Source organism: Narcine bancroftii, chromosome 10, assembly GCF_036971445.1.
Source record: "Narcine bancroftii isolate sNarBan1 chromosome 10, sNarBan1.hap1, whole genome shotgun sequence".
NCBI classification, from domain to species: domain Eukaryota; kingdom Metazoa; phylum Chordata; class Chondrichthyes; order Torpediniformes; family Narcinidae; genus Narcine; species Narcine bancroftii.
The window spans coordinates 70,429,458-70,445,221 of record NC_091478.1 but is presented as its reverse complement, the minus strand read 5'-3'; the positions used below and the strand labels follow the sequence as shown (position 1 = coordinate 70,445,221).

At 39.3% G+C, this 15,764-nt stretch overlaps 1 protein-coding gene across 2 annotated transcripts in view; it reads right to left on the bottom strand.

Annotated features, from left to right (window-relative positions):
- Positions 1 to 1,838: 1,838 nt before the first annotated feature.
- The window catches only part of dhx38 (DEAH (Asp-Glu-Ala-His) box polypeptide 38), a 99,604-nt gene continuing 85,678 nt past the window's right edge, over positions 1,839 to 15,764 (bottom strand). For both annotated transcript variants that reach the window (XM_069901302.1, XM_069901303.1), the window contains exon 27: positions 1,839 to 2,059. In XM_069901302.1, coding sequence (XP_069757403.1) covers positions 1,975 to 2,059 — 85 coding nt within the window. In that variant the 3' untranslated portion in view covers positions 1,839 to 1,974. The remainder of the gene's footprint in view (positions 2,060 to 15,764) is intronic.

Genomic DNA, 15,764 nt, shown 5'->3' with positions numbered 1-15,764 from the left:
AAAACCTGGCAGAAATTCCACAGTAAAACATCAACTTTATGGGTTTAACAGTTAATTTTGACTACGAAACTGGGGATTTAAATTCTCAAAGGAGATACAAGCTTGCCAGCACTCAGCAAAATCCATGCCATGTTGAAGGTCAAGGTCCTATCCATTAATTCCTATATCCCTTATTTTATAAATCTAACCAACCTCACATCAGCCACCTTTGTTCTAAAGAAACCAAACCTTCATGGTTCTCCTCGAGATCTCTTAATGGTGCTGAGCTTCTCTATTGCAAAAATCCTGCTTCCTTTTAATTTCTCCCTTGATTATGGGGTTGTTTCTTAAGGCAATCTCTCTCCAGATTTTATTTCATTTCACTGAAACAAATTAGTGTTCATAAACTGAAATGCAAATGAATACATCAACAAGGTGCAGCCAATAATTCTAATCTCTGAAGTTCAAAAATTTGCAAGTTCAATATTTTTGCCACTTTAAAAAAAAACATTTTAAATTCCATTGTTAGAAGATTCCACCAGGAAAACTTTCTTTTGAGACTTTATAATTGGGTGGCATGGTTGCTGTCATGGTCAGTGCAACACCTTTACAGTACCAGCAATTGGAACCAGGGTTCAAATCCCATGCTGTCTGTAAAGTTTGTACATTCTCCCCATGTCTGCAAGGGTTTATCCCGGGGGCTCCGGGTTCCGTCTACCATTCAAAAATGTACTGGTGTAGGTTCATTGGGTGTAAATTGTTACCACGTGTATGTCTAAATTTTTTAAAAATTCAGTACAAATTGATGTTTTGTTTCTCCGAAGTACAGGAAATCTGAAATAAAAATATTCAAGAAACGCACACCAGACAGGCAGCATCTACAGAAAGTAAAAGCTCAGTTCAGTTTTTCTTTATCTTGTCCTATTATCCCTGTGGTAATTTAATCTCTTCATCTTTTTATTCTATGTCAGATCTTCCAGTTGGAGGCTTCTTCCACACTTTTTATCAAATTTGAAAACCACTTTCATCTTCTTTAGGAATCTTTCTGATTAAAAGTCAATGATCTGAAACGTTAACTTTTATACGGATGCTACCTCATGCGATGAGAACTTCTATCATTTTTGGTTTTTAAATTTACCGATACATAGTGAATGCTAGCATCATCTTGCTAATCTCTTCTGCAGAAATACATTCAAAGAACCTTTCACAAAAAATATTGAAACACAGAAACCAGTTTGGCTTGACAAATTTAAGAACAGGAAAGATTTAAAAAATGCAAGCTGCAAAATATCCAATAATTTTTGCAGTCCATGGAATATGTTTCAACTGCTTGGAAAATACTATTGATTCTCCACTAGACTTCTATTCTCCCTTGTGATAGATTATTTTCATTCATTCTAAAGTGTTAAAGATTGGTGATTTCCTTTTCTTTTGAGACAACATATTAATTGGTTAAAAAGATCACTTGTAGATGAAGATACATTAAAACGTAGTCCAGCTAGGAATCTCTTGTACACTTATTCTCCTTACGAAAAGCAATGTTTTATATTACAGTTGAAATACCTCCATCTTGTCATTTCACTTACCAATGTTGAGCAGCAAAAACAACTTCAAGGACTTAAAATACAAATCTTAAACAGTGTTAAAATGAGTCACATTTCAACAATGAAACAAGTCCAGAATAAAAATTAATCACTAAAATATCTATTGGAACGTGCAGTCCACTTGTATGCATTGCAAGTAACTGTTGGCCATCCTCTTTGAGCACAGATCAACTATTCAATGTACAAACTTCAACATGACTGTAACAAGATTGTTGTTGCACCTACTTGAACGGTGGTCATAAATTTACAATGACAAAATGAAAAAACCCAATTTATTTTGCTACAGAAATAGAAAATGTAGATTAGTTTCATCTCTCACTTACAATATACAAATATAAATTTAAAGACACAAATTTTTTGACAGCTTTTGTACAAATGTTTTAAAAATCAATCAAAGTCCAAAACGTGCTGGTGTATGCCGTGGTGTTGCTGGTGTTCCTGGCTCCCTCCGCCCTGGGGTATAGATCTTGACTGACCTATAAAAAACAATTACAAATCATTAGGAATGTTTCCTCATTTCAAATTAAAACAGAAAGGTAGATAGAAAAAATATAAATTAGAAGTGGCAAATCACCTTTAGTGTTTGAAATATTTATGATAATAGCCATTTACATGAATACCAGTGAAAGGCAATTTTATTTTCCAGTTTGCAGTTCCTGATCAAAACACTTTTCATCGATGTTAAATTATCTTGTCTATCAACTGTATGCAGTTGTTTTTTTTAAATTATTTTCCTGCTCCATTTCAATATGATTAATAGGCAATAAATGAAAACCAAAACTAAAAGCAGCTGGTCAGTCAATAGTGTTCAGACAATTTCATCAGCTAAATTGTTCATAATCTTATTTTGATGAAAGGATAAAAAGAGAAACTATTACAAAGATGTTCTTAATTATTGCATCATCATAAACCTCTTTCCACATAAAAAGGCTAAGAGTTTTCAGTTCTGCTTATGGACAATGGAAATCTCTCTTTTACAAAGAATGAAAATTTGTATTGCACGAAAGGAGTTCCCGTGGAGTACAGATTGTAGCATCAGAAATGCAAACTTGAGGTGTTCCAGCAATTTCATTGGAAAAATGTAATTACACAACAGTTTACATTGTCCGTTTCCAATATCAACATGGATATTGAAATTTCTAAAGGAATATTTAACATAAGATATGCATGCTTACAAGATTTTTATTACTTACTACTAAAAACATATTTGTAGGTATTGTTCAAATAATTAAAAATTAGATTGAATTGCAATCTAAATTATTGTTTTGAACATTTAATCCCATCTTTCTTCCTACACCCCCTTTTCAGATGCTTATAACCTTCAATACAAATTGTGACACTGACAGAAATGCCCATCAATGGGGGTGTTAATTATCTTGGAATAGATAATGTTGAAAATAGCTCAGATCAGATGGAGTCTATGACCGATCACCTGAAATGAGAATACAGCTTTGATAAAAGGTTGATGATCAGACATATTAGCACTGTTCATCTCTTCACAAATGCTGCTGGAGTTGATGAGTACTTCCAGTGTTTTCTGCTTTGACTATTCACAGAAATTTTGTTTCATCTGATTATCATATTATAACATTTAAGACTAAGTTTCATTTCCTTGATTCTTCTGGCAATGGACATCATGGAATATCGATGTATGGAATATGGAAGACTCCCACCACCCAGGCCATGCCCTCTTCACTCTACTACCATCGAAAAAAAGGTACAGGGGCCTAAAGACAAGCACTCAACGGCACAAGGACAGCTTCTTCCCCAATGCCATCAGATTCCTGAATAATCAAATGAACCAAAGACACTGCCTTACTTTTCGTGCATTTTTAATAGTAATATTGTAAGATGGTTATAATATGAATGTTTGCTCTATGATGCTGTCGCAAAGTACCGAATATTATGATTTGTTCATGGCAATAAATTCTGATTCTGATGGTTGGCAACATACCCACCTAGAAATACTGCATAACTCTAAAGTTATCCTTTACATTCTCTCGTTCGCCAAGATAATGAAAAAGAGCATTTAATTCATCTACTTGTTTAAATCTTCTGATATTTTTGCCTTCAAGATTCTTCCCGAATCACAGCTGTATCCCGACATTAATCTTTAGCCTGACAATAATTCTGGACTTATCGTTTACCAGCTCGTACCTCAACGTGTCAAGGTCTAAATTAAAACAGCGCTGTTGAGGGGGGAATCAACAAGGTTCTGTGGCTTGGATGATTTTTCTAATTCTCATTTCTTTTCTATGGGGACTCGTAATCATGTCACAGCTTTGAAAATACAACCAAAAATCTTATTAGTCTCACAGGAGAACCAATTATTACAGAAGGGATATTTCCAGGCTACATTTATTTATCTTGTGATACCTTTTGTGCCTTGATTTCATTACTGGCCTTGCATACCTGACAACATTTTTTGTTTTACATACCAGACAAGAGCATTCAGCTGGTGAGTTGTTATTGTTTCAGATGCAAAACTACATAACATAAATGTTAACTGCGTATTTCACATTGGAAATTCTATTCTACAGTAACATCAGTGAAAATCTGCTGAAGAATGCATCAAATGCAAAGAAATGCAATCATTATTCTACCTAATTAAATTATCCATAGAGGTGACTGGACATTTGCAGTTATATTTCCAATTAGGTGATAAGCAACCACATTTTCTGTGAACTCATCCAGTTAGAATATTGGCTGTGATGGTGGGGTTTAGGTTTTTAGCTCATTATGAGGGTTTCTGATTTCAAGTTCCATTTTCTCCAGGAAGTGCTGGACTGCCAGAGGTGCTATCTTTTGGATGATATATTAAGTATTGACAGACTAGAAATTCTAAACAGAAGTCCAGCCTGTAAAAAAAAAAGGTTTCACCCTCTAATGTATCAGTCAAGGGTGAATAAAGGCTGAAGTGAAATAGATTCACTGACTTTGCCACACAATTCTTCCAATGGAGGCTATTATGCATTTTATACCATCCATTAAACCAACACTAAATTTTCACTGCATTTCTACTGAAGGAAGTATTCAAGAATTTAAATGAAATGTAATGATAAATCATCTAGGGACAGATTTAAAAAGTACAATCTTCAATCACCAGCTTTGGTCACAATTTCAATATTTGGTAAAATCCAACAAAAAAAGCAAAGGTTGTCAGCCAAACTTTAATTAGTACTGCAACAACAAGACCCAATTTATAACAAAATACATTTTTACTTCAGTTTATGAACTTCATTTTATCAAAGTTGCTTGACACTTTCTGCGGATCGCCCAATTACTCAAATCATAGTGACACATTGCTGTCTCAGCATAAAAAGTAATTGTTAAATGAGCTTCGTGTGGCAAACAGAATCTCTTTCAACTTATTTCATTGTAACTAACAAAATCCAAACTGAATGCAGCACACCATCATTGGGAATGCTTAATTTGCTGGATGGCCTCACTTCATCAACATTCTTCTAATTTCTCCAATTGAACACAGGAGGTCAGATTATGGCATGAGTGGAGCAAAATAAAACTAATGACTTTATGTTAGCATTAAATATTACTAATTATAAAGCTGGCTCGCTTTCTGATGGCTCAGTATGTCAACTAACTGTAGAATTCTGACTGGTAAAAATGAATAAAGGTTCCAGTCAAAACGGGTAATGATTTAACCAATTAGGTAGGTTGGCAAAAAAAAAATCATCAATTGGTATCAGCTGCCCTATGCTTAAAAAAAGCCCACCTTGTTAAAGGAATATCAAGCAGCTCCATTCCTTAACACACCAAAACCCATCCCATTCCCCAGTTTGTTAAAAACACAAAATTGCAAGATGAACTCTGGAGGACAAAGGAGGTAAAGATATATAACCAACACTTTGGGCCTGGAACCTTTAAATCCCTACCTCCTTTGGATGCTGTGTGACCTGTGGAGTAAATTCTTCCAGAATTTTAATGTTTTTATTACAATCAGCATCTGCAGAGTATTGTGTTTCACCCTATTCCTCAGTCGTTCCCATTGAACAAGCTCACCAACTCACGAGCAATTTCCCATCACTCGACATACATTTTCTGAGTTGATACATGAAGTAGACATTTGATTTACGAACAGAGAGGTTTGCCATTAGCCTTAGAATTGCACCAGAGGACATGAAATAATTTGAGGGAAATCATTGAAAGGAGAAAGAGATTTTGAAAAATAACTTTTGTGGTGGATATTATCATTTCCAAACTCAGTTCAGGACTGCCAATTATACTCTTGTCCGTAACAATAAACAACTTAAAATGATAGAAGCTTAAAAAAAATTACAATTTTAAATTAAGACAGACAGCACGGTAACAGGCCCTTTCAGCCCTCAAGCCCATGCCACCCAATTGATCTACAACCCGTACATTTTGAACAGTGGAAGGAAACTGGAGCCCTGGGATGAAACACATGCAGATACACAGAGAAAGTACAAACTCCTTGCGGTCACTGCCGGATTCGAGCCCCAGTCACCAGCATTGTTACAGCATTGCACTAACCACTAGAACACAGACATAAACTATTACAGCACAGAACAGGCACATTGGTCCTCAATGTTGTGCCGACCTATATACTCCTTAAAGAAAATACTAGACCCTCCACTTTTCTTCCATCCATGAGCTTGTCTAAGAGACCCTTAAATACCTCTAATGTTTCAGCCTCTACCATCATCCCTGGCCAGGTATTCCAGACACTCACAACTCTCGATGTAAAAAGACTTACCCCTGATGTCTCCCTAAACTTCTCTCCCCTCACTTTGTACACGTCCTCTGGTGTTTGCTATTCCTGCCCTGAGAAACAGACGCTGGCTGTCCGCCCTATCTATGCTTCTCATAATCTTGTATTCCTCTATTAAGTCTCCTCTCAACCTTTATGCTCCAAAGAAAAAAGTCCCACGTCTACTCATCTTGCCTCATAAGACATTTTCCAATCCAAGTAACACCCTGGTAAATCTCCTCTGCACCATCTCCATAGCTTCCACATCCTTCCTAATATCCCATAGGCTTCCTTAACTATCTTATCAACCTGCGTGGCTACACTAATGTGCTGCACTTAAAGTTCCAATGGCCTGGATACTTCCAGTAAATGCCAGGAACTCCAAGAAGATCTGCCAGCATTTGCTATTTAAATGGCAGCAAATCCAAGACTTGCGCATTGCAGAAGCCTCAAAGATACTTAATGATACAGAGTGCCTGGACCGTCCACCACTTAAGATGGGAAAATGAATGTTTGGATCACGTTTGGACCTTGTTCAAGATCTACGTACCTACAAATTTTAATAGTTATAGTTGGATTGCAGGGAGGGAAAGAGGAATTATTTCAGTCTCGTTAAATATTTTTAATTATTTGTGATATAACTGCTTAATACTGCAGATGCCCGTTGTCTGAAATAAAACAGAAGATACTGTGAATAATCACTCAGAAAATCCTTGTAGCTTTACCAAAAAGCCAGCAAAGTTTTAGCCCATCAGCTATCAAAGAAATCCTTGAAGGTGATTGTTTCAATTCAACACTCGTGCTCCAGCAGCAGGACATCAAGACATTTTGGGTCAGCAAATCAAGTCTTTCATATTCAGACCAAGGAACTTCAAGGTGTAGTAATGAGAACTGGCAGGCCCATTCCAAAAATGATCTACCCCATGAACTAAAAGAGTTGGGGTAAAAAAGATATGTTAACCATCACAAATAACAGGAAATAATGTACCAAGCCTTATATCACTATTGTTTCCTTTCATCTTACGAGACACTGGGTGTTAGTTAAAAATATCGAGGAAGCATTTTAGTTTTTTTCAATGATTAAGAAAACATTGTGTAAATTATAGACAATATGACTAAATATAGTATGAAACTCAATAATTATACATTTAGGAATTAAATGCCTCAGTTATTTATCAAGAGCATATTAAATAAAAGCATACCAAACAATTGTTCAGCAAATATTGACACCGTCAGTTTCAAGAAGGCTTTAGGCTTGATTACCGATTCTGTTGATAGGCATGATTTCACGCAGGGGAAAAGAGGAGCATGGTAAAATCAAACAGAAGATGCACTGCTGGTGATGACAAGCTTCATATATAACATGCATCTCCTTCCCAATATCTAGAACAATAAAGGCCTGGACACCTTTCAAATAATCAGCCAATATTATATTCTCTGAAGTGAAGGAAGAGTGAAAATCTAGAACAGGGTTCCTATTTAATTCTTTCCTGTTGATTTATAAACTGATTAATTAGAATAATTCACCTCACAATTTATAATGATTACAAATCACACATCAGTTACATAATATTCTGTGATACATTTTGCTTGGTTTTCCATTTTAGCAGCATTGATGGTTCTTAAAAAAAGGAATAACATCCTTCTCACACACAGGTTAAATATTTATACATAATGTGGATATTTTGAGAGAATGTCGAGTTAACAGAATGTCATTGATAAGTGAATGAATATAATGGTGAATCCACAAAATGCATTTGGCATGCAATGATTGCACATGTTTAATGTATCATAATTTGGTTTTGCATCAGTGACCCCGCTAAGTGACCTTCTCTAAAAAATCAGTTCAAAAAGGGACTATATTGTTTTATATTCATTACTGGGTGACTTTAGGAACAGATAAAATTGCTCTTATCTCTCTTGCCCAGAAATGACAGCCTATTATTTCATCCACTTGAGAGAGGAGGAAAAATAGAGGGAGGGAGGTACTGCATTAAAAGAATCTATCAAAACCAAGATGAAAGTCACCAGAACAATTATGTCTCCAAGAAAAAATCCAGACAGATCCTCCAGCAATTTTTGTGCCAGATTCAATTTTGTAAATCAAAGTCTGCTGCTCTTTCTTGGTTATATTAAGGAGTGCGATTACTGGTGGCTGCTTGACAACAGCAGACAGCCACAATATTACATGAAAAATGTTCACAAATCCTTAATGTTTTTCTGTTAATAAATTAACAACAGCTTGGTCTTAAGAATGACAAAGTATAATTACAGTTTCTTAAAGGCTGATGTTAAAGCAACTATCTAGGGATGAATATTTAAAATATTTACATTAAATTGTGTCAAAACCATACTTCAAACATCAGTCCTGCATGCATAATTAATTTCATTTTATGTACATATTGAATAATGGTTTTCATAAGGGTTATAACAGGGATGCTCAGGAAAATGGACTAAAAATGAAAGCCTAAATCAGAAGATTGATAGATTTACATCAGAGCTAAATCTATTTTATCATTTTTAATCTTTTGATTTTCAACAGACAATCCTGAGAAGAATTTATCTTCTTCCAAAATCTACAGTATTTTTTGGTAGGAAGCCTTACTATTTTGCAGAGAACTGAAATTGCACAAAATGCTTCTGGTTAGCCAGCATACCATTCTTTCTTTAAGAAAACTCAGCTCCACAGCTTTACTCCTTGTTCATGTAATAAACATGAGCCTAATTACTTGAAGGAAAGTGTACAAATAGCTCAGCCAACCTCTGCTAGGAATCATAAAATTGCATGTTTGTGCTATTATTTGTCCTGATTATTCTAAATGCAAAACAATTGAGAATCAAAACAGTGCAGGAAATTGAATGCTTTAGGTCTCCAAATTTTACACATGGACTGAACTTAATGGTTTTATTTTATTGGTACATAAATATTCCAAATATGAAAAATGTGAGCTCACAAAAGGTTTTGATAGAAATATTGTTGAATTCGGGGAACCAAATTCAGAAACAAATATAATACGAACTTGACAAAAGCAACAACATTCAACATATCTGCCAGAATTGTAATGTGATGATTGTGTGGAATACTCTGACACTAAGTGGACTGGTGGAGCCACTGGGTTGTTGTCAGGCACGTATCAACATATACTGGACATGGTACTTTAGGATCTGTGCAGTGCCACCCAGAAATTAGGAACATGCTAGTGGTCAGATATTGATCTATCCATCAAGTTCTCTGGATTGCTGAGCCAAGGGACTGATTGCTTGGTTTCTGACCCCTCCGTTTACACTAGCCATAGCTAAACAATGAGGCCAACCTTCTTTTAAAAAGATTTGGTGTGGCAGCGCACATTCTTGTAGCGGCAAACCAGCCTCGCTTGTCATGCGCAGACGTCGGGGCAGCTGCAGCAAGGATGGTGTTGCCGAACCATCTCTTCTGGTCCAGGCTGGAAGATCACATACGCACTTATGTCATTGGGACGCAAGCATCAGGACGTTAGAGGTGAGATGGATATGGGGCGAGAAAGACTGCAGCATGAGATTAAAATTAAAGCAGTTGTGATACCAGAACTCAGCCTGTTGTCTCAGTCTCTTCGCTGTGCTTGCTCACAACACGTAAATTGGTGATCCCAATGAGTCTCCACATCCTGAAGACTCGAAACAATGGAACAAGCAGCTGTAGGCATGGTCACATTGAAGCTACCAACTTTATGGACTACAGGTCCCGCACTTGGTTTGGCCAAGCAGAGGCTCAGTTCCAGATCAAACAGATAACCTCTGATTCGACGAGATACTTCTACGTTGTCAGCTCGCTCGACCAGGAATTTGCCTCACAGGTTGATGGCTTCATTCAAGTGCCACCAGAGGAAGGTAAATATTCAACTCTGAAAAACCTTCTCATGAGCACGTAGGACCTCTCATGATGCGAGCAAGCAGCTAGGCTCCTGCACTTGAATGGCCTAGGCAATAGGACCCCCTCTGCCCTCATGGACGAGATGCTCACACTGGCGCAAGGGCACAAGCCCAGCCTCCTGTTCAAGCAGGCGTTCCTCGAGCAGACGCCCAAGGACATCAGGTTCCTCTTAGCCAACGCGGACTTTAATTGCGAATGTATGCATTCGAAACATGAAGCTATAGACTCCGCCAACCATTGTTCACCACCAAGGACAACGCCCAACGACATCCACCATGTGAGCAGGCCCCATCCCTTCAGAGGATGGAGAGACCTGACCCCAAATGGTGTTTCTTTCACAAATATTGAGGGGAGGGGGGCATCCACCCTTAGATGCCGCCAGCCATTTTTGTTCTTGGGCAACTGTTGGTGGCTGCAGCGGCTGGTTGATCAAATAGCCTTCTCTACGTCTGGGAAAGCATCTCAAGCCGCAAGTTCACAGTGAACACGGGGACGGAGATTACCTCTACGGTGCTTGAGACCCCACGGTCCTTTCCTTCGGGCTGCCAATAACACCGCCACCTGAACCTTTGGAAAAAGGCGGATTCCTGTACATTTCGACAACAGCACATTCCAATGGTCCTTTACCCTCGCTTCGGTGGACAAACCCCTGCTCGACGCAGATTTCCTTTGGGCGCACTCCCTACTCGTCGACCTGCAGGGCAAATCGCAAGTCCACGCTCAGACTTCCACACGGTGCCTCTCAACAGATCAAATGAGCCGTCCACCAGCTATGCCATCCAGCAGTTTGCCAGACCAACAACACAGAAGAGCCTTCAGAAATTCGTGGGCGTGGTGAATTTCTACAACAGGTTCATCCCTGCAGCACCCAAGATTATGCGCCCTTTCTTCATGTTAACGTTGGGCTCATCGAAGGAGCTTGAATAGACAGAGGAGGCACACAGTACATTTAAACAGACTAAAGAAGTTCTGGCCAATATTACCATGCTGGTATACCCACAAATGGATGTACTGACAGCCCTCACTGTCGATGCATCCAACACAGCCATGGGTGCTTGTGATGGAATATTTGGGAATGTTTTTGAGAGATAAATTGGTAAAATCAGAGTAAGTTATATACACACACTTTAAAGATCTCATATGAAATACTGAAGATTTCATATTCACAGTGACTTTAAAGAAGTTATGAAGAATGGTGTGGAGATTTCACAAGTAGCTGTTAATTGAAGTGAATGAATGGACTATTGTCTTTAAAAGCCTCAGCAAGAGACAGGGCGTCTCCTAATACCTCTTCATAGAAAGGTCATGAGAGGTTATTGATTGTCTAAGGCAGCAGATTGACCAGGAGACGGACTCCTATTGGTCAGGAGTTTTGCAAGTGACCAAGTGAAGGACATGCTGCTGGCAGTTTGAATCTCAGATAGAGACAGAAGGGAGTCTTGGACTGTTTGTGACACAGAAAACTGTAACAAGCCAGGAGAAGCTTGTTGGAACTGAAACAGAAGCTCCAGAGTGGCGGATGGCTGGAAGTGCTATCTATCTGATGTTTCTCTTGGAATAAGTGGATCAGAAAGGAACTCTGTGCGAGCCTGAAAGAAAGAGGTTATCATCTGGAGAACCCTGATGGGGCAAGTTTCATCAGCAAGACATTGAGGTGACGAATGGTGATACCTCAGTTGTGGAAATCCTGGAACAACACATCTCTCTCTGCAAACATACAAGAGGATTCCTGAGTGGTAAACATTTACCTTTCGAGCACCAAAACCTGGTGAACTTTATACATGTTAAATTCTGTACACAATATAAGAATTGCCTGCAACCAGAGAACTTGGAAGAATGAGAAGTGACACTGAACTGTGAACCAAATAACTTTTCTTTAATTTACACACACATTATTACATTCATGTGCGCTTAGAATTAGAAGGGGGTTAAGTTAAGTTAGTTAATAGTGATAAGTTAAAGTTTGATTCTGTTTTCATGTTTAAAGATAATTAAAAACAATTTTTGCTTAAGTAACTACTTATCGTGGTGAATATCTATTGCTGCTGGGTTTTGGGGTCCTTTGGGCTCATAACAGTGCTGTCCTGAAACAGTTCATTGATGACTCATGGCAACCCCTCACTTTCTTCAGTCGACACTGGAGAGTGCCCGAATTGAAGTATAGAGCATTTGACGGAGAACTACTCGTCCTTTACCTGACCGTCCGCCACTTCCGTTACTTCCTGGAAGGGCACCCGTTCACTGTCTACACCAACCACAAGCCTTTGCAAAGTCCTCCGATCTGTGGTCTGCCCGACAACAGGGACACTTGTCCTATGTCTCTGAATTCACCACTGCTATCCGACACCTCTCCGGAACGCACTACGATGGACTTTCCAGGCTTGCAGTCATCGCTATGTTAAAGGGCATCGACTACCATGATCTGGCTCAGGCACAACAACCAAGAGACACTCAGCTTCAGGACAGCAATCACGGGGCTAAAGCTCCAAGACCTCCCACTTGATACCAACGGCACCATGCTCCTCTGCAACATTTCCACTGACCAGCCCCACCCTCTCATCCCCGCACAGTGGAGGAGAATGGTTTTCGACTTAATCCATGGCTTGTTGCACCCCTCCATCCACACAACAGTGTGGTTAGTATCTGTAAATTTTTTTTTGGCACAGCCTGGGCAAACAGGTCATGGAGTGACATCCAAGGTCCAGCAGCACACCAAGCACCAGCTCCAACACTTTGACGGCCCAACTTGAAGGTTCCAACTCGTTCATCGAGACATAGTCAGACCCTTGCCTATCTCCCGAGGATCCCGCTATGTACTCACAGCGATGGACAGATTCACCCGCTGGTCAGAAGCCATGTCGCTGGTCAAAAGCCATGCCCATCCTGGATGACTCCGCAGAAACACGCGCCAGGGCTTTCCTCTCAACCTGGGTCTCCAACTTCTGTGTTCCGGCAGTGGTTACGACTGACCGGGGAGCACAATTCACCTCTGCCCTGTGGACACAACTCTCCAGACTCCTGGGCATCCAGCAGCACCGTACCACAGCTTACCACTCTCAACTCAAAGGACTAGTCGAGTGTTTCCATTGCCACCTCAAATAGGCGCTGATGTCACACCTTGATAAGCCCAACTGGGTGGTCAAGCTGGCCTAGATTCTCTTGGGCATTCACACAATGCCCAAGGACAACCTCGGGACCTCGGCTGAACTAGTCTACAGAGAGACCATCACAGTGTCTGAACAATTCCTCCCTCCAGCAACCAAGCATGATGCCAACACCGCCATCGTCCTTGAATAGCTGCACGACAAACGGGCACCTCCCCTGCCATCGTGACACGGTCAACCGCCCTGCAACTACTCACCCAGACTTGTCTTCCTGTGTGTACGTGTTCAGGTGCAGGGGCACACACATGACCCCCCCCCCTTTAATGACCTTATGAGGGCTCATACAGAAACGCTTCAACATTCACCCTTGACATTGGGGGCAAGGAAGAGGTATTCACACTGCACCATTTAAAACCAGCGCATGTGGACTTGTCCCAGCCAGTACAGGTTTCCCCACCGTAGTGATCGGCCGCCAAAACAGCAAGACTCTCCTGCGATGCATCCCAAGGGCATCAGTGCCAGTTCTTTGGGGGGGGGGGGGGGGGGGTTGTGTGGAGAATCACATTTTTGTATTGGTGAACTGGTCCCACTTGTCACTTATGGTCAGTGGGGCAGCCACAGCAAGGTCGGCGTCATTGAATCATTTCTTCCGGCCCAGGCCAGAAGATTGCATACGCGCTTGCGTCATTAGGACGCAAGCGTCGGGACGTTAGAGGTTGGACAGAGACAGGGCATAAAGGCTGCAACGCGAGATTCAAATTAAAGTAATTGTGATACCAGAGCTGACACCCTGTTGTCTCAGGTTCTTCGCTCGCTCACAACACGCTACAATGGTTTATTTTTCTTTATTTCAAAGCAGTTATACCAGTTAATTATAGAGTTTGTGTGCTTATAAATACTTATCATTTATAATCTTCTTTTATCTTTTTAAACTTATTTTTCTACTCAACTTGTTCCCAACATCTCCAAATGAGATATTTTGAAACAGTGAAAAGGTTTTCTGGCAGTAAGCAGGACCCAAATGAGACGGCGCAGTTACCACAATGCTGTTACAGGGGCAGCGATTGGGACTGGGGTTCGAATACCACGCCGTCTGTAAGTAGTTTGTTCGTTCTCCCTGTGTCTGCGTGGGTTTTTCCCAGGGGCTTCGGTTTCCTCCCACTGTTCAAAAACGTACCAAGGGTTGTAGGTCAATTAGGGCAGCACAAACTGGTGGGCCAAAAGAGCTTGATCTCATGCTATATGTCTAAATATAACCCCTTATTTTTTAAATAGTGGTCATCTTTAATTCACTTGGCCATTAGTTTTCCTAGCCCACTGCATCTTGTGAATTAAAACAGCAATGCAAACAAAATGCTGGAGGTTGCAGGAATGAAAACATCTAGTACATGGCTAGCAGAGACAGTAATTGGGAGGCCTAGGCATAAATCAGTGACATCCGATGCACTACGTACATTTGTAAATGCATGTGGGTGAATTTGGTTGCTTGAGTAAAGTTCAAACTTTGTCTCAAAATATAATTGAAATCAAATACATTTCCTCCAGTCTTTCCTAAACTGTACACCAATCTCCCTTTGGAAGAATTGTGAAAGCAATTTTGGATCCAAGCCCATGAGGAGGTTACTTCCACTTCTCTAACACATCTCTTTTAAGCCAAACATCATAACAATAAAATTCAGCTGGATTTAATGACTGGACAACATCATTGTACATACAATAATTTATCCACAAATTCAATGAAAAAACAATAATTATTTTGGGCAACATAAACTCCCTAAACAGAAAAATCCAAAACAGATATTGGTTTACACAACTCAATTCAGTTTGATTATAACGTGCAATACAAATTTTTGACAGTGTTGAAATTCAGCAATAATTAAATCATTCTTTTCTTTGTCAAATTCATATTGTAGACCGCATAATTTCAACTAATCAGACTAGTGCCAGATTACATGGTGGAAATGAAATTTGCTCATCTAACAATTACATTATTTGCATTTGAATGTGAGATCATTGGGAAACAACTGAAGACACACATTTTTAATTATATTCTTCCAAAAGAAGAAATTCCAATCAACATTACTGTCAGTACTGAAACGTCTGAAATATTTTGGCTCTCTGAGATCTACTTCTAAAATGCAGATAAATTATTTGATTAATTAAGCTACACCATGGTTTCCAAATATTGATCTTTATTTTTAATCAAAAATACACAGTACAAATCCACATATTTAGGTGCTATATCAAGGTCACAGCCAGTTCACATGCACATTAACGAGGATTAATATCTGTCTTTAATTTCAAAATAAGGGCATAATGTGCAAAACACTAACTACTTTCACTTCAAGTACAAAGGCAGATTAATGATAGATTAATGTCAGTTAAGTCTTGATTCAATGCTTGTTAAAAGGTTAATTTAATTCCATCTCAATGCATGC